This window comes from Aphelocoma coerulescens, chromosome 4 (genome assembly GCF_041296385.1).
Source record: "Aphelocoma coerulescens isolate FSJ_1873_10779 chromosome 4, UR_Acoe_1.0, whole genome shotgun sequence".
NCBI classification, from domain to species: domain Eukaryota; kingdom Metazoa; phylum Chordata; class Aves; order Passeriformes; family Corvidae; genus Aphelocoma; species Aphelocoma coerulescens.
Genome location: NC_091017.1, coordinates 54,934,836 through 54,953,944, shown reverse-complemented (window position 1 = coordinate 54,953,944; position 19,109 = coordinate 54,934,836). Strand labels below are relative to the sequence as shown.

Genomic DNA, 19,109 nt, shown 5'->3' with positions numbered 1-19,109 from the left:
TCTCTCTTTCCTCTGCACCTGAGACAGCTAAATGCACCATGAAGACCTTACTGAGTTCCTGCTCCAAGCCTCATCCTGGTCAACACAGAGATTCCTTTTGACCTTCCTGGAAGTTGGATTAGGCCTTTAGAAGTCATACATTTTAAAACATTCCATGAAGGTTATGTTTGCTTTAAAACCACGGTGAAGTAAATGCAAAACTGTATTAATATTTAACATTGGCTTATAAAAACTAGGAACTTGTAGTCAGGACAGCTGGTAAAAGTTTAATTCACATCATCATTTCAAAATGAAAATGCAGAGGAGAACAGAATATTGCATTTTCACTTTCAAAATCTACTTATTTTCTTTTATATCCAGTTTTGCTATTTCTATAGCCATATCTGTTAAATAGCCATGAAAAATATTTTTCTTTATGCAATTTTTTATTTATTTTTCCGATTTGTTGGTACTGGTTATACATACGGAAATCAAAACAGGGAAAAAAGTGTCAGAGGGAAAAAAATAAGCAAATATATTAGTTAAAAGAATAAAACCCATAAATATTGTGCTTGTAGACTGTATTTAGGAGTTGGCCAGAAGAATAATGTCTTAATAGATGGTTCTGGGTGCACAGTTTTATTGCTGGTACACAGCACACTTTGTTCCTTTTGTTTGACTGAACTTGCCAACTTTGGAAATTAGTGACATGGGCATTCAAAATGTTGGACAAGTGGTCAGACTCTGATATACATATTCATACCCCAGTGGTAAACGATGTCAGGAAGTTTGAGATGCAGGAAAAATTAATTCTTTCGTCCAGCACAGCTTTAACATAAGTTTTGTAAGCACTTTCACCGTTCGAGCATGAGTGCCTCTTAGATAGCACACAGGGGAGGCATCATTTAAAGAAATGTTTCTTTGCTTGAACCAGAAGTCCAAACCTGCTCAGTTCATTTAAAATGTTTTTTTCCTCTAGAATAAATGAATAAGCAGTTCCTTTTGTGGTTTTTGCTTGGTGATTTGCTATTATTCTTCCAGCAGAAAAAGGATTGGATTCTTATATGAACAGATGTGTTCCTTCTCCCTAGCCCCACGCTCATTCTCTCCCTTTGGAAAATAGAGGTGATGGGCCTGGTGTTTGACTAAAAGAGGCTATAAATCTTCTAGGGATATGCTGCTATGTATTTGCACATAAAAGTTATTGAGGAAGAGAAACAGGTTAAAAAGCAAAAAGTCCTTGTAATAAATCATACGCTGTATTTGATTTTTTAACCCTTAGAAGCGCAAGGCTGCTTTAATAAATTGGCAGTACAGACACCATTCTGCTTCGTGTTGGCCGCAGGCGGGCAGACAGGGGCACAACCGTGTGTGTAGGACGGGAGATGCCCGGACTCCCGCTCAGCCCTTTTCCCGCAGAGGCCGGGCACAGCCTGCCGAGAGGGAGAAGGCCACGGAAAGCAAACGCTTATCTGGCCGCAGCCTCACTCCCTCCGCGCCCGGCCCCGTCCGACCGACAGGTACAGAGCGTGGCCGGCCGAGCCGCAGGGGCCGGGGCCAGCGAGGTGCAGGGCGATGCTGCGGAGGCGCAGGAGGCGGCGGGGGCCGAGGGCGGCAGGTGAGCGGCGGGGGCGGCCCCGCGGGGGCGCGGCTGGGGGTCCGCGTGGGTGTGAGTGAGTGGTGTGAGGGTGTGTGTGTGGGGGGGGAGGGGAGCTGACCCCGCAGCCCCCGGACGCGGCGCAGGAGGCCCCGCACCGCAGCCGGGGCCGCCCCCTGCGCGCCCCGTCGGGGCGGGCGGTGGCGGGGCGGCGGTGGCGGGCGATGGCGGGGCGGCGGCGGGCGCTGCCGCGGCTGCTGCTGCGCTGCCTCCTGCTGGGGCTGCTGGGCGGCGGCGGCGGCGGCCAGCCCGGCGGCGGCGAGTACTGCCACGGCTGGGTGGACGGGCAGGGGGGCTACCACGAGGGCTTCCAGTGCCCTGAGGGCTTCGACACGGCGGCCGCCACCATCTGCTGCGGCTCCTGCGCGCTGCGCTACTGCTGCGCCGCCGCCGAGGCTCGCCTGGAGCAGGGCGGCTGCACCAACGACCGCGAACCCTCGGAGCCGGGAGTCACCGCCCGTGAGTGGCCGGCCGCGGGTCCCGAGGCGGGCGGGAGACGGTGCCCGCGGAGCATCCCCCGGGCCGAGCCCGGCGCCCCGTCCCGGCGGGTGGGCAGAGGCGGGCGCGGCTCCAGGTGCGCTCAGGCGGTGGCGCGGGGGGCGCGGCCGCGGAGCGGCCCCGAGCCGGCACAGACGGGGAGGGAGCCCGGGGTGCGCGAGGGCCGCAGCTCCGCGGTCCCGAGGGCACCGGCAGCACGATCCCTCCTGACTGGAAGGCGCACTTGTATTTTAAGCTCGCATCGGCAAATTCTGCTGTGTCTGTCTAACTTTACTGCTCCCGGAGGTGTGAGTGGGCCCCGGTGCACTGCACGCACAGCCCCACCGTGCGAGTGGCCGTCAGTTTCCCAAACAAAAGAAATCAGGCAGCGCGTACGGAGACTGGTTTCCGAAGTCACGCGTTCTGCGCTTATTTTCCACCTTAGGAAAGGAAGCGATTTAACAGCATCTGCAGCATTTGAGCTTCGCCTGCAGGTTTAAGCTGTTACACTGGACAGTGCCGGCGATTTGCGGGATGAGGGAGGGGGAGAGGAGTGAGATTCCTGAGCTATGCCTAACTAGAGCTAGCGAACGGGACACGATGTAGACAGCTTTTATCTTTGGTAACTATTAAAACTGTCAACAGAAAGAAATTTTTACTGGAACCTACAGGGTTTAAACTCTGATTTTGTTTCAATGATAGTGGTTGAAAGTTCTGTCTTCTGAGCAGATTGGTATGTTATTGGGACTGAAATGATGTGGGGCTTCATAAACACTGTGGAGTTTGCTTCTATACAGAAGACCTGTTAATTAAGTGGGCTAACTTGCACGGCTTTTCTTCTTCTTTCTTCTCCCAGAACCAATCTACGTTCCATTCCTCATTGTGGGATCAATATTTATTGCCTTCATTATCGTGGGCTCGCTGGTAGCAGTTTATTGTTGCACATGTTTAAGACCTAAACAACCATCGCAGCCAATACGATTTTCTCTGCGGAGCTATCAGACCGAGACTCTTCCCATGATCTTGGCCTCCACAAGCTTCAGGACACCATCCAGGCAGTCCAGTACCGCAACAAGCTCCAGTTCAACCGGCAGCTCAGTGCGCAGGTTCTCCTTCCCCCGGGCAGAGCCAGGGTGCCTTGTGGCGTCCTCACCTCCACCGTACACATCTGGCTGCTTCCAGACAGCCCATACAGTCCATCTGACCCAGCCTTCGGGATTTCTTGTGTCGCCGCAGTACTTTGGGTATCCTCTCCAGCCAGAGCCTGCCCTGGCTGGGAAAAGCTGCTCTGATTTTACTCAGAGCTGAAAGAAGTTGTGAAGAAGTAATGCAGCCTTTGAAAGCACAGGGACTGCTGCTGTTGGGTGTCACACTGATGTGCTCTGTGGCTGCAGGAATCAGAACTGTTCCTGTGGGTGAGTTGCCCTTGAAAAGTGCAGGGTCTCACTTGAGATTGCATTTCCCAAAATTGGATCACACTTACAAAGGAATTGTAAAACACTCCAAACAGTTGCTCTAAAACCGGACTGCTCTGCCTAATTTGTGCAGTATGTGTTCAGAGACAAGTAAAAGAACCATACTGGGACAAAGGTACTCAGTATTATAAATGGCATTTTACTTTAATGCAGTTAACTTAGTTAACAAACAATGGCTGCATTCCACTGATAATAATCAGACTAGTTCTATAAAGCAGCAATAAGCCTGAGAAGTAAGAGAGGAGTAATACTTACTAAAGAGGATCCTTGAGAACATCTGACTGCTTACCACTTCCACAAGCAGTGAAAATAAGAGGAAGAATTTTATTAGATGTCAAAATGCAGAGGTTTTCTAAAAATATACACAATCTACCTGAACTTACACTGCATATTTGTATTAGTAAGCTTTAACTATGGTAGATAAAACTAGTACTAATTAGGCTAGTTGAAGATCAGACAGTCCCAGGTAGCTGAATTATCTATGAAGAAAGCAGAATATATTCAGCAATATCACCAATAACTTCTGCACATAAAATTCTAAAAATAGCATTCTACTAAAGCATTCTTCAGAAGTATTTATTGTCAGCTTTTTGCTCAGCAAGTGTAAGTTGGACAAACTGATCATGAAGTTCTGATTGTAAAATTAGCCATGTATAAAATGTAAAGACAAGTTTGTAATTTAAAATGTATTTACACCATTGACATCACTAATTATTTAGTAGTAACATGCAAAAAAAATTACCAATAAACTGTGTGTTTGAAACGTTGTGTCATCTGTATGACTCTGTACAGGTAGTGCTTGTTGAATTTGGTTGGTGTAACTATTTTGTATTTTTTCCTGCGAAAATAGTTTATTCTGCTGTTTAAAATGATTTACAACTTAAGCTGCACCTGTTGTGCAGATTTAATACAATATAAAATTCTGACTATATAGCAAACTAATAGATTCATTTATGTCTTTTGCATGCAGCTGCAGTGAAAAATTGGTGAAAACGACACTGATTAGTTGGGTATTTTAGATTAAACATCCTGCACTAGGAATAAATTCCGTTTGCCCTTCTACATTCCTTCACCTAAGTAAACCAACAAACCAAATGGAAGAAGGAAAACATCTAAACCAAATACATGCAGTAAGCAAATGGAAAATACACAGAAAAAAAAATGCAGTCATTAAAGGGCTTCTCTGTATACTTATTTTTGTGAAAAAATGAAGTAATTCTGTGGGCCAGAATCTACAATATCAGAGGCTGAGCTTTCCTATTTTATCAGCTTCAAACTCCCCGTGTGTAGGATCTCTTGAAGTACGTTACGGCTGACCTATTTAACAAGTAATTTAGAAAAGCTTCATTGGTTCAAGAGTTGAATAATTTTTTTCGTAGCAAATATCTAGCGATCAGTAGTTAAGACAAAAATATTTTGAAATAATCTTTTTAATATGTTTTTTATTGCACAATTAGCATTACAATCCAACAGAAATTACTGCTGGAAATGAAGTTTCTAAGCAGAAAGACGAGTTCTATACAATGATGTTTTAAGCAACAGGCTCCAGCTTGAATGCTGTAATCGTTAATTACAACCCAAATCACGATACACAGCTGTGTATATGTTTTGCAAGATACTAAAAATTAGATTTTGAGTATTCAGGAAATTAATTGAAAGTTAAGTGTTCTGGCCTGTAATTTATTTTTAGAAACAATCTTCAAGGAAGGGGACAGGAAAATTTTTGCTTGCCTTTGATGAGGTTTCATAGGACTCTTCACTGCATATTTTGAATGGCTACAAAATATGGACTGTTTGTCAAGTAACTTCTTGGAAAGATCATTGAATATTTCAAGAGGTATCAGCTGTCTTGTTCAGAAGCATACAGTGAGATGTACTGATCACTCCTGTATACAGCAGAAACAGCAAACCAATTAAACTGTATTTTTTTACAAATTATAATAAGTCTCCAATTAGAAGAAATCTTTACCTAGTAAACCAAGGCAACACAGACTCATTCTGGAAGCAGAAACTTGATCAATTTTAACTAAGAAGGGGCAATTTATGTACCTTTAAAGAGTGGTTAGTTATCAGAGCCACTGACAGATGGTGAGTGGCTGAAATTCAGTGTTTTCCTCAAATAAAGGCTGTACACAGCAAAGTCGTGAGTTTGGCCCAGTCGCTGCCCTTTACCATTTGGTGCTGTACAGGCCAGGCTGCTTCAACTGGCATGGTGCAGAGGGCTCTGCAGTCAGTTATTAATGCTTTAACATGTGGACAGATTTTTGCTACACTTGCATACAGCGTTAGATTTTAATGACTATTCAGCCTAAGGAGAGCTGTGAAGTTTGCCAAGTAGCATGAAACTCAGCCTAGAAGGGAAGACCCCTCTGAGCCACTTCCTTTCTTCCCCTGATGCTGCATAATGGGTTTGTCCTCATAGAATAGCTGAAGAACTTGACACACAGGAATAATTTCACTGAATCAGACTCACATAAGTCTGTAAGTTTATAGAGTGCTAAGTACTTCACAGATCAGTAGCCAGACTCCAACAAATCCTGCAGATGTGGTTCTTAGGGTGGGAAAGATCGGGTGTAGTTAAAATAGCTGTACTGGGTTACCTGTAAAACACTTGAGGTGGGAATGATGCACCATCTACAAATAGACAGACAAAGAAGACTCTGTAAATTAAAAAAAACCCCTATTATTGTTCATGTAGTTACAGTAGCAGTGACCTATATAGCTGAAGGGAGAGGAAAGGAGGTGGCCAGAATACAACCCATGGATGGAAATGCTTTTGCCTGTGCCAGTAGTTTCTGACCCAGATGGATTTGATGTGCAGGCGAGAATGCTGGATTTCCTTCCTAATGGAAAGAGCCTTTTGGCACTAGATACTCCTGTGATTTATAGGAATAGGAAAATTTCCTAAAACTTGCAGACAGAACAGAAATGACATCGTGATAGCACTTTAATGACTAATGAAATGGTTTGAAGGGCTGGATGTATGCTTGAACTGAAAGCAATTGCTTGCTATCAGAAGTAACATTTGCAGGCAGTACTTGCTTTACTGCCACGTTAACAAAGTAGATTTAACTATTTCTTTTGGAATTCTGGATTTAGTTCATACTCCTTTTACTAGTGCTACACCAATCTAAAATCAAAGAATATTCATACTCATTAAACTGATTATTGTGATTCACACACGATGCAAGAAATGCTTTGATTGCCATTAACTGGTAATGACTTAGATCAAACCCAAGCCTTCTGTGGACAATGAGCAATAGTGACATGCTATTTGTTTCGTGTTTCTACAATTTGGGATTTCTTAAGTGTGTATCTCCAAAATGCATCAAGACTTTCCAGTGCTAGGAAAAACATTACAAGTACTTGCAAGAATGTTTGAAGGATTCTGTTTGAAACTAGGTAACCAGTACAGTATGTGGCTATGTAAACTCATGGATTTTTTGTAATACTAATCCCACTGGAATAAAAAAACCTGAAAGTGACAATTTCAAAAGTATCAAAATACTTTTAAATTGTCACTTTTGTTATTACTGCTCAGTCATAGCTTGACATAAGGACATTAAGGAACATTAAGGAGATGAAGTTGGTTTTCAGTGCTGTTTTGCTACCTATTGCAATGTGCTGTCTGGACTTGAACTCCTCTGAACAATTTGTCTGCCTTTGAGGGAGCCACTGCTCCACAATATGGCATAAAGTTTTTGACTCACAGTTACACCGAGGCTGTAATTCCATGCTATCCTGTTTTCATTAGCAGACAAGGAAATGCCTTTCTGTTCTTTTTATTCTTTCCATCTATGACTTGTGCAAATTCAGGGGGCTGTAGTGTAAATCAGGTTAGTGAAATGATTTTAGATTAAAAATAATGTTTGGTGTAAGAAAGGAGGAAAAGGATTTGAGAGGGAGCCTGGATCATTATAAACTGGATTATAAACGGAATAATTTCAATGGCTGCCAATGTAATAGAGGTGGTAAAATATCATGAGGTGGAATTTTCTTAAACCAGCTCTGCTACTACAGACTGGATCTTGTGACACTAGCACCATCTAAGATGCACCTATTACTGAACCTGCTTGGATAGAATACAAAATAAATTCATTGTCTAGTGTATATATATAAATCAGTCACCTATCTACAATCAAAACTCAGTTAAGGTTTGGATATACTGATTTTTTTTCAGTGGCAGGCACTGTTAGAGGAAAGAAATAACAGCTACTATCAAAGCCAAAGGATAAAGTATTTACCACTGCTGTCTGAAAAGGGAGGTGACATTTATTGCTTTTTCAGTTTACCTTAAAAAACATGAAGAACTCTATGGTATTTGTGAAGTACTATTTCTGGTATGTCTCATTTTAAAGAATTCAAACCCAAGAATGATGTTTTCCTCTGAAAGTAATCCCTAGCATTTTCAACCAATTAAGTCAACAAAGCTTCTTAATTTAATGGCAAAGTTTATTAATTTTTTAACAATTAAAAGACAAAACATTTAAAATTTGCTGTTCAAAACATGCACATTCACCAAATGCCAAATGACATTTAACACTGCATAGAACTGAATGTATTACTAAAAGAACTATTTAAAAAACACAGTGCATTTAACATCCAGTTAAAACTAAACCTGAGAAACTACCATAAACACCGAGTCAAAAAATCTTCATTCATGCAGCTTCATAATTTCCACAACAGTTTCAGCAGTAATGGCTTAGTGGAGCTGTAAAACCTCACTTTATCTTGAATGCAAATTTTGCTGTTTCAGACTGACCGCTTTCTGCAGCGGTTCATACATGTCAAACACTGAAAACTGTAATGAAAAATTATGTTGAAGAACAATACTAACATATTTATGGCTTCTATGCTACATTAAAGAAACACCATAAAATATGATTAAAAAAATAACCAAACTTATTCTGGTCACAGCTTTGCAATTACAAATCACACTCTACATGGAAATACTTTTATTTTGGTATCAACCCTCAGAAGTGCCCAACTTGGCACATCATTGCTCAGATGAGTTGCCCTTATACTCACAAGCAGTCCAGTTGAAGCCTATATGAGTAGTGGTTTGCATAAGCAGGAACCAGGTTTGGAATGCTAAAATATTCCTTTGTTTAATAAAGATCTATTGGTTAACAGCGGGGAAACTGGGGGAGAGAGGGCAGAGGGGGGGAAGGAGAAACTCATTATTTGTTGAGTTCTGTTACCAGTGAAAACATCCAGTACCAAGGAAGCTGAACTGACAAACTCATTTGCTTACACAGCACTAGCTTCTCGATATATTATGAGCAGACTTTTAACGAAGGCATTAAAAAACAGAGATCAACAACCACCATGCATCGCCTCAGAACACTTAGAAATAGTGCCTCATGCAGACAGAATGATAAATTCATCAGAACTACAAGTGCTTTTACACAATACACACACAAAAAAAAAAGGGAAAAAACTTTTCTCCTTAAATTTAACACATATTCCAAATTACTCATCATTCAAGATGTGTTCAAATGTTATGATATATGTCTTAAGACACTTAATGCTCATCTTTGTAACAAGGTGAATTTTATGGATGCATGTGGACATATAGGAATCTTCAGCTATCTCTTAGTGTTTCAAAATATTTTATTTATCATTTTATACAAATAGAATGATGACTAAGTATAAATCTGTTGAAACTGCTTTGCAAAAATATGTGTAAAATTAGGAAATGGCAAGAAAAAATTCCAGATACAAATCGTCAATAGGTTTGTTAAAATTTGTTTCCAGTTACTCTTTTGAATAATTTATATATATATATATGTATGTATATATTTAAAAATAATCAAGAAAAATTATTTATATAAGATACCCGATTTTTAGTGGCACAGGTTCAACTTTTAGATGGAAATTTTTAATACTAACTTGCAGTGCACATGAAACAGATGGAAAAATCCATGTGAACCCTGTATTTAATACACTTTTGAATTTTCAAACAGTAAGAACAGAGGCATTGTTATGAGCATTTCTGCCTAAACTGGTTTTTTTTCCTTTAAACAAACATCAGCAGAATCCCCTTATTTTAACAAAGATATGACATACTAACAGGATGGTAATAGATTATATTACTGTGTACTTAACATGAAAATAAAGTGCATACTGTATACTTGGCCTGATTTAAAAATGGGCACGCATAGCTAAGATAATCTTATATTTTAAAATGGAATTGTATAAGCAATCCAAATCCACTGTTTTTGCCACATTTTTTTTTTTCTATTTTTAAGAAGTGGTATCTTTCAACCACTAATTATCAGAAAAAGCACAGAGACAGGAGAAAAATTAATCAAAAGTAATAAAAAAAATGCACTTTGAAAAATACTACTTCAAATTCTGAAACAGTGTAAGGATGAAATGCTGTGATAAGATTATCTTACAAACCTTTAAATTAGTCTAAATTTAAATTAGTCTAAATCTTAGAGCTGTTTCCGTCACTTTCTTCCTTTTTAAGGTAGTTAAATTTGGGATATACTGCATGTTTTCTTCAAACTGTATTACAATGGTGAGACAGAATTTTATTTCATCGGAAGAATAAGAGATCATGTAAATATCTCACTGTATATATTTTTCAATGTATTCTAATCCTTATTTGCAAAATTAGCAAGGAAACCATTTAGAACAGAAAAAAACCTGCCCATAAAGAGAGTATGTACAGATTAATTTTATACGAGTTAAGTACACTGAAAGATTAAAAAGGGGCAACAGTGTAATGGTTAATTTCAGAAATGTTTTGAAGTTGGTCATTCTCCCTTGGATGACAGAAAATAGGGATCCCCATTTTAGGAAAGGGGCATGCCCCCAAATTTTTTCTTGCCTTAGGTCAAGTGATTTGGCCCTCCCATATTGATCCATCTATTTATCTATGCCTGAAATGGCTTTTCTGAGGGCAGTCCTTGTCTGCATGCCTGACTGGCAGTACTGTTTCTAGTGGGATACGTTCCCTTTGTCCTTGTGCCTTCTGTTTAAAGATCACTCCGGGCAAGTGAGAGGAAGACACTGCGTAACGTGCATGTGAAATGCAGACTGCCTTCCCACTGGTACACCTTCCTAAATATGTACTTTCATATAGTGCCTGTTGTTGGGCTTTCTCTGTGTATTTTGAAGTTCCTCTTAGAGTGGAGCATAAGAAACTTGGATAGTGAGATTAACTGTATGTTAAGCGTTTAGCTAGATGGAAGGCAAGGAGGTAAAGTCACCTTTAGTAAGTATATGACAAATGAAGGAGGGCAGAGAAAAGATGGGACTGGGTGACTTGCAATGATTTGAGAGCAAAGAGGAAATACTTAATTTAACAGATCACTGGGGATACTGATGTTCTGCTTTTCCATCTGGTTGATCTCCATGAAAGAAAAAAAAGAGTTCATTCCTATGTAATGCATAAAAATTTAATTAACAATAAAACCAACTGCTACTATAGAAAATTGTACTTTAAATGTAATTATGGTGGCTTTTAAACCCAGAATTAAACATGGACTAAAAAGTTGCAAGAATTAACTAAATTTTGAAGTTCAAGTAGCTTTTCTTAATTTGAAACCTGACGGTTGTTAGATGGCAAGCTGAGAAACATGAAGTATAACTACTTAAAGAATGTATCACAATGTTCTCATTTAATACCACCCTCTTTTTTTTTCCCCCTCATACCAGGTGTGTATCTTTTTCTGCAGTCACTTCCTCTCCATTTTAATTAAAGGTGAGAGTATGTAAGTATTCTGCATGACCAATAAGTTGTAAAGAGACTGCTGTAATGTATTTCACACCTTTATAGGAAGTGACTTTAGTGCAAATAAACCAGTACATACCACAGACTAGCGAAGGGCATGCTTTGCTCTGTATTTCAATGTATGCATTTCAAATAATCTTAGTATAAAAATGTTGAAAATTCGATTAATTTTAAAAAATAAGTTAAAACAAACTTTCTTTTGAACCTACAGTATAAGCAGATACAACTAAGCATCACAAAAATAATTAAGTTTGCTAAAGGGAAGTAAGGCAGAGCAATTCTTAAAAATTGAATAAAGTATTATGTGTACTCCATTATACAAGTTGGCAGCCATATTCAACATATGCAATACTAAATGAAAATAAGGGGAAAGCTTTTATAAGGCCAAAGGTGCGAAGACTTGCAGTTTTGAAAGCAAATGCCAAAAAGGCCACTCAAATTAGACTCACTGTACTTTCTCCTCAAGTGTGGAGACTCAAGCATGCAGTTCTGAGATCAGGACTGGAGATAGTTTCCTTTCAAACTGTTTCTAACAACAGAATACATTTATGGAACTTCTTTGGCAAATGCTTTTAGATTAGTTTGACACAAACATCTATGAGCATCTTGACTCTTTCTTGAAGAAGGTGAATTAACACCATTAAGATACTGTTTTTTTCAGCACTTGTTGAAATCAAAGGCTTGTTATCAACTGTATTTAAATATATTAACATTTAAAAACCTTCACAGATGCTAGTTGATCTGTCAATGTAAAGTATGTTTAGCAATCTGACCATTGCTCTTCTAGTACATGACCAGTATTAATTCAATTTCATTGTAAAATAAGCAAGCTGGCAAGATACAAGGTAAATTCCAATCAGTTTACAAAGGCTAAGCAAATACTTGTTAAAAATTTAGAGATGGTGTGTTACAGTATAGTTGCACAGTGCTTATGTCTACTGAATACACAAATCCAAACTTTATGGAACAAGACCATCATATATCTTTCAATGTCTGATAACTGGACCATGGTCACAGCTCCCAGCAAAGATCTAGTAGCCTGTCTCAGAAAAGTAACAACTAAGGCCCAAGTCTCGAGCTGTGTTCCTTCACCATTCCTCAGGCCTTTGCTTTGTGGTATCGTAAGCTCTTATTACTTCAGACTGGGAAACTATTCCATTTTCATCTTGAGAGAAGGCGTAGCCATCTGCAGATATAAAGCAAAAGAGAAACAAATTAAGTTTTGATAAATTTTATTTTTTTAAAGCTTTAATAGAAACAACTTAATGAAGGTGAATAAAGGGGAAAAAAAACCCTTTTCAACAGTTAAATCCTGTGCCATTTCTTACAGAATTTTGCAATTATAAAATAGCAGAAAGAACTCTGCGCAGTATCTCAGGTATGAAGGGAAACTTAACCACAGGCAAAGAACATGGTCTAATGGGTTTAGGATACTGCATCTTTACTATAAATAAATGCAGCAAAAGGCAGAATTTTACTACGTTATTAATGGATATTAATTTTTGTCAGTGAGCACTTACGAAGCAAGTTTTGCTGCAAAGAGTCAGAGCGATACAAGTTCACATGGTTCTTCTTAAAAACATTCTTCAGTAGTTGGGCTCTTTCAGTTAAGCTAGAGAGAAAGTAGAGACATGAAAAATATTTACTTACTAATTACCCTATCCCTTTATCTTTGAGTTTGCTCAATGGGAATTAATTATTAAATGAGAAGTGTCCACCCTCCTTTTTCTTTTTAAATTGTGCCTGGTGGATTACCAAGATGATGATTAAAAGCTTGTGTGAGGACAGATTATTAAGTCCAGACCCCTGGTAATGATTTTACTTGTCATAGTACAAAGGCAAAATATCTGTTTGAAACACTGCTGTGTGCTGCCAACACAAATAAATGAATAATATTGTGAACCTTTGAGTGTGAGTCCTTTAGAAACACACAATGTAAAGAGAAGACACTGTCTTCCTTGATGTAGCACTGCTTGAATATTGCCAGGCTGAATTAGTCTTTTTTTTCTTACATAGAAAGTGCTCCCAGCCTCTACTGACACAGTACCCCAAGGGGATGGGAAATGAGGTGGAGGTAAAGCCACATTCATGGTCATCAGCTGTGTGTACAGAAACATACCACTTCCATGAAAAGCGTTCTAGGAAGGAGTACTCCCCAGGAAGCTCCAGAAGGTGTTTTTCTGGAGATCATACCCAAATAACAGACTAGTATTGCTGCTAAGGTTGGCCCATCTCCTTCCTTCTCAGCACTACTGAGTTTGTTGTGTTGTATGCTTATTGTGCTTTAGTGTGACTCAAGGTACACCCCATTTCAGCCCAAGTGGAAAACAGAAGCATTTAACATTTTTTAAATTGAGACTAAAGCATCAGCCAAATGCTGCAAACTGTAGTGAATGGAATAGCAAAGGTACTGGGTCTCCTGTCTGTCTTTCTTACACTAAAGTTCTCTGTAATCAGAACTTATGTTTCTAAATACCAGGTAGATGAGCCATAGCTCAGAAAAATTGCAAAATCTATCAGTTTTAATAACATACTAAATATGTGCAAGGGACTATATTAAAAAAACCAACCAACCAAATTCTTCAGTGTCTTCCTCGATTTGATATTCATTGTGAATTACAGCCTGCGTTTCAAGAAATACCAACCTATCACTCAAACATTTCAAATGCTGAAAAATCCAACCCCCTCTCTATGTAAACTGGTCTAAAAATTAGTTCAGTTTAAAAAAAGGCATACCTTACATTTAATCTGAGTATATAGTGATTTGATATTGCTACAGTTTTGCTAGATTAGCGAAGTTGTCTCTTGTGCAATGATGTAGTAAGTAAAACACATTTCACACACCTTATGTTACCAAGTTATGATCACTCAAATTACTTTTTAATATTATTGTCAATTAGCTCAACAGACTTACCTTCCCAGGCTATCAACCAGATCAAGTGGTGTAAGGAAGGGAATTAGACTGCTTTCCTTACTAGATTACCATTCAAGACATTAAATTAGAAATGTTCATTCTTTCTTCAGTGACTATATACTTCTTACATATGAAGCTGAACCACTGTTTAAGCTGGAGAGACTAATGGTTTATCTCACCTTTCTGTTCCCCTCTAGTCTGGTGGTTAAAGCATATGGTGAAAGCTTGGCTTCTCTAAGTTGGAAAGGGAAAATAAACCTACTATTTGCACACCCACAGAGGAATGCTATCTGGAAAATCTACAGGGTAAGGTGATAGGCAGGGGAAACTGCTTCTGTGGTCATATTTTGAATGAAAAGATGGAATGAGACTTCCTTGTAAGAAAAAAATTAGGTACCAATTCCAGGAAGGTAGTTGGCATCTGCTGACTGAATCAAGAATGGAGAGGCGGAAGTACTGAGACACATCTTACTCTCAGTGCTTTCCTAAGCTAACTCTCTGGGGATTTTTTTCCATCCTGCTTGCTCCTCTATGCTGTGTAGGAGCTTTCTTTTTTAGTTTGGAGCTGTAAACTGTTTAAGTGACAACACTAATGAAAAATTAGGGACTGAAATCTAAACTACAAGAATACAGAGAATGAATAAATAAATCAGTATCTTCATGTAAGATTGGAGGCCAAGGTGTTGGAAGACAATGGGTACAGTTAGATGCACTTATCAGCTGTATCTCCTTTGCAATATATCTGTGAAATCCTTATTAATGTGAGTTGAAATCATCAAATTTCTATGAAATGTTTGATAGGTGTTCTTTTCTAATAAAAGTATTTTATTAAAAACATTAGCATGCCTATTATAACATTCTCGGTACCATCATTCTTTGCTTGTGTTCCAGAGTGGAATGTTCAGATTGCTTAAATGCTAAGCAGTGAAAATACTACCTCAAAGTTTTACAAGAACATGAAGTATGCACACATCTTAGCTGATGTATAATGAAGTTTCTCCACTGCACAGATCTGATTGTTGGTAAAGAAAATACACAATACACAGGAAATACACTTGAGAAAAGTGCTTTCAGCTATTCAGGTATTATATTCTGCTCTTTTTCTGTAACTGAAATACTGTGGGCTCTTTATTATAAATCAGCCTATTCAAAAGCGTATTTAAATATCTACATGTGAAGCCAAGAAAACACAGTTTCATAATTAACCAATGTTAGATCACAGTAACTAAATGGCTGTGCTCATTATGTGTACCTATATGGACAAGCAGAATATTAACTATTTTTGAACACGAAATGTATACCTTTACAGGCAATTAAACACAGTTACAGAAAAAAAATTACTACTTTATGGATTCCTGACCAACCACTTATCAGGTCTAAAAATAATTTGTCAGTGAACTGAATTAAAAACAATGATTTTTTGAAGCAGCATTTGAAATATGTATCTCTAAAGATGTTTCCACAAGTTTGGGCTGTTATTCATGTTATTGTTAGTCCATGTAAGATTCACCACAGTAATAATATTTTTGCAGTAAGTATTAATACTGTTGTTTCTGCTTAAGCATTTTATATAAGTTATCCAAAAACCCTTTCTGAACAATAATTCATATAAAAAAAAGTATCCTTTTACCTTAGTCACTTCAATTTTAAGTAGAAATGGCTTAGTGGCATTCCAATTTTATGTCTCTAATGATAGAAATTGTACTCTTTGTGGTACAAATTTGTTAATACACCAAAGCTGATCTATTATTTATGCTATCAAGGTACCCTCAAGTCAGTAGAATTCCAACATGAAAGTTCACTTTCTGTTGGAAAAGTGGCGGTGCAAAATTTGAACGTTCTTACTCCAGATATATTCTTACTTAACTGAAAAATATATGGGACAAAACAAATTTTAATGTGTTGCTTACAGAAGAACCAAATAAAGTATTTTTGTACCGTTTCAGTGAAAAAGCTCATTAAACATCCTTACACATACTGAAACAGCAAGATACAATAGCAATGCTCTTCCTGAGCCTTCAATGGAAACAATTTAAAAACCTTTTTAAATCATCATGGTAAAAATACAAGGGATGGTAGATTTTAAGACTGTATTATCATGTCCTACTTTTAAGGCACATTCTAAAGTACAATAAAAGTCTTTTAGAAACAATATTTAAAATTATTTCAATGTCAATGCCAATTTTTATGCTGATTTTCAGAAAACAGCAGAAAGTGCAAATTTATAATTTAAATAGAAAATTCCCATCCTAAGAATCTTTGACAGGAAAACACCAAAAGGGCAAAGCCTTACAATATTAATTGTAATTAAATGCACTCAATATGATGTCAACACAGTTCTAAAAAATGTGCAACAAATATATTCTAGCTGAAAAAAACAGCAATAAAAATTAGCAATATCATACTTCATAGAATCACAGAATTGGTTGGGGCTGAAAGGGACTTTAAAGATCATCCTAGTTCCAGCCCCACTTCCACTAAATCATGTTGCTCAGAGTCCCATCCATCCTTGAACACTTCCACATCCACAGCTTCTGTGAGCAACCTGTTCCAGTGCCTCATCACACTCACAGTAAAGAATTTCCTCTTAATAACTAAACCCACCCTCTTTCAGTCCTATTATGACATGCCCTTATACAATCTCCTGGCTTTCTTGTAAGCCCTCTTCTTAGTAAATACTCAAATACTGACTGATTACAACACCTATTCAACAGAAGAATCCTGACCTGTTATCTGTGGAAGCTGAGACTTTTATTTTGTGTTGTAGTATTTCTAAGATGGGAGTGGACAGAGTGGAAAAGTTTCTGAGTTATCTTTCTCACTATTTCCCAGTTACCTTTTAATCAAGCAGTGATTTGTATCTTCTTAGGTTATTTTGGCATTTCACGAGAACAAATCCCTTTTTCTGTTACAACAGAAAAAGGTTCTCCCAGAGGTATACACACTAGAATAAAAAAGTCTTATGTACATATTTTAAAAAGATGTAGAGGACATTCCTCGCCCATTTAACTACTTACTCTACACTGGTAACTAGTTAATCCAGGCTTCTGAAATTTAGGAGACTCAAAAATGCTTACAAAAGTTGAATCAAATTTTTGTAGATGCAAGTAAGCCAGTTCATCAGACCATTTCTTTAACAATGAATATTTTCTCCATAAAAGGCAAAATTTTGGCTGTATTACCTGAATTTAAATGCATTAAAAAGTAATGGATGGAATAAAATCTTTAGAGATATTGAGTTGTGTAACATCCATTGATTTGCATATAAGGTGGATGCTTGTATCCTTCAGAAATACTGGTCTAAAAGTAACTTTGTGGAGAAGGAATAGATCTAAGAAAGACATTCATTCTGGCAGGTAACTAAAAAGCTTTCATGGAGCCCTCATGACTACTTAACTGTGGGATAAAAGCTAATTACAAAACCGATGGTGAAAACAGCAAGTTCATTTTACCTATGTAAAAAGAGATTTGGAAGACATGCTGTGTGTAGAATGAGGGAAAAGCATCCTGCCTGGACAACTGAAGTTAAAGTAGCTGAATTGGGAATACCAGACAAGTCTGGTATACAAGACAAGGAATGCAAGTATGAAATACTAAAAAGGCAGGTTACCTTACTACTTCTTATCCACAAGATGTTCCCCTTTTAGCACTATCCAGTACTAATGTCTGCTTTCTTTTCTGCAACTCATTATTCTACAGCTTTTTCTCTTCGCAAAAGGGCACAGAGTATACACTGCTTCTGGCTCAAAGCACACTGATAGATGAGTTGGTTAATTTGGAGGAAGATCTTGCCCTCAATCTGTTTGAATGACCACTGTCACTGGAGGAAAGCATCTGTAACAATCAATTCACATCCCCTTTAAAAGCAAGAGAACTTACTCTTGCAAGCACTAGTTAGGTCTTGCAGTGATGAAGGAAAAGTAAGCTCTAAAAGTAGGAACTGCCACCAGCTAGGGGGTTCTGCAGTACTTCCAGCATGAAGCTGCTGCTACAAAAACGTATAGAGCCTGATAGGAGATTGCATGCAGGTATCTCCTCTTTTGTAGTCCACCACACCAGACTAGGTGTTCCATGGGCTGGGATAAGCTTCCAGGCCTCTTGGCACCTCCCCTGTTCCTTGTTACCAGGGGAGATGAATCCAACGACAGACAAAACATTCTTGTGAAAGCTCTTACACAAGCTGGATACTTGCCCATTAAAAATGGTGGTTATCACCTTGGTATCTGATGTCATTTGATCTCATCCTGGTAAATCCTAGTAAGCTGATTCCCACTGAACTGGAGGAGGGATACAGTAAGATTGAAGGGAAAGGGAACTAAAGCATCTTATAAAGTACTTTCTGAAAATTGAACCTATAGTAAAAGAAGTGGCTGTGTTTTTTCTGGTCTCTTTCTGTGCATAGCTTGGTAGGAAAAAAGCCTTCTTGGCTAAGCTTTTTGCCATGAAGATACTAAAAGAACAGCCATCCAAAGAAAAGAAAGAACTGGAAAATCAAGTATCAGCAGTTTTGGCTTTTTTTTCAGACTTCACAAAACTCATGAAAATGAAGACAAGAAAAGAAAGCTCTAGTTCAGCCAAATGGCACTAATGAATTGGAAGGGGGGCAGAGGGGGATTTTGTCATCTCATACATTCAGTGAGTGCTTGCTATGAGTCCAGCCGGGGTTAAAAAGTCTGAAATATTTTAGTAAGTGCACACCTTTACATGTAGAAAACATCCAGTTTTACCTTACCCCTTTTCAAATTATCTGCCTGGTGCATGAAGGAGGATGTAATAAGGGAATTCTTGTGGAGTCTTAAGTTAAAAGTTGTTCTTACCTCATATAGGTTAATCAAATTAGTTTGCTCTGGACTGGCATTAAAT

At 38.5% G+C, this 19,109-nt stretch overlaps 2 protein-coding genes across 7 annotated transcripts in view; one reads left to right on the top strand and one right to left on the bottom strand.

Annotated features, from left to right (window-relative positions):
• The first annotated feature begins 1,800 nt into the window (after positions 1-1,800).
• SHISA3 (shisa family member 3) lies at positions 1,801-4,351 on the top strand. The gene is made up of 2 exons (XM_069012185.1): positions 1,801-2,095; positions 2,970-4,351. The coding sequence occupies exons 1-2, from the start codon at positions 1,801-1,803 to the stop codon at positions 3,419-3,421; spliced, it is 747 nt and encodes a 248-aa protein (XP_068868286.1). The 3' UTR covers positions 3,422-4,351.
• Positions 4,352-8,038: 3,687 nt separating this feature from the next.
• The window catches only part of ATP8A1 (ATPase phospholipid transporting 8A1), a 110,146-nt gene continuing 99,075 nt past the window's right edge, over positions 8,039-19,109 (bottom strand). For all 6 annotated transcript variants that reach the window (XM_069014203.1, XM_069014198.1, XM_069014202.1 and 3 more), the window contains 2 exons: positions 12,853-12,944; positions 8,039-12,518 (listed from right to left, as the gene is read on the bottom strand). In XM_069014203.1, coding sequence (XP_068870304.1) covers positions 12,421-12,518; positions 12,853-12,944 — 190 coding nt within the window. In that variant the 3' untranslated portion in view covers positions 8,039-12,420. The remainder of the gene's footprint in view (positions 12,519-12,852; positions 12,945-19,109) is intronic.

What these genes read in the sequence shown, in the direction of transcription:
- SHISA3 (XM_069012185.1), top strand. Translation starts at nt 1,801, where the DNA reads ATGGCGGGGCGGCGGCGGGCGCTGCCGCGGCTGCTGCTGCGCTGCCTC. An exon ending in GGAGCCGGGAGTCACCGCCC is followed by an intron (nt 2,096 to 2,969) that starts GTGAGTGGCCGG and finishes TTCTTCTCCCAG; the next exon opens with AACCAATCTACGTTCCATTC.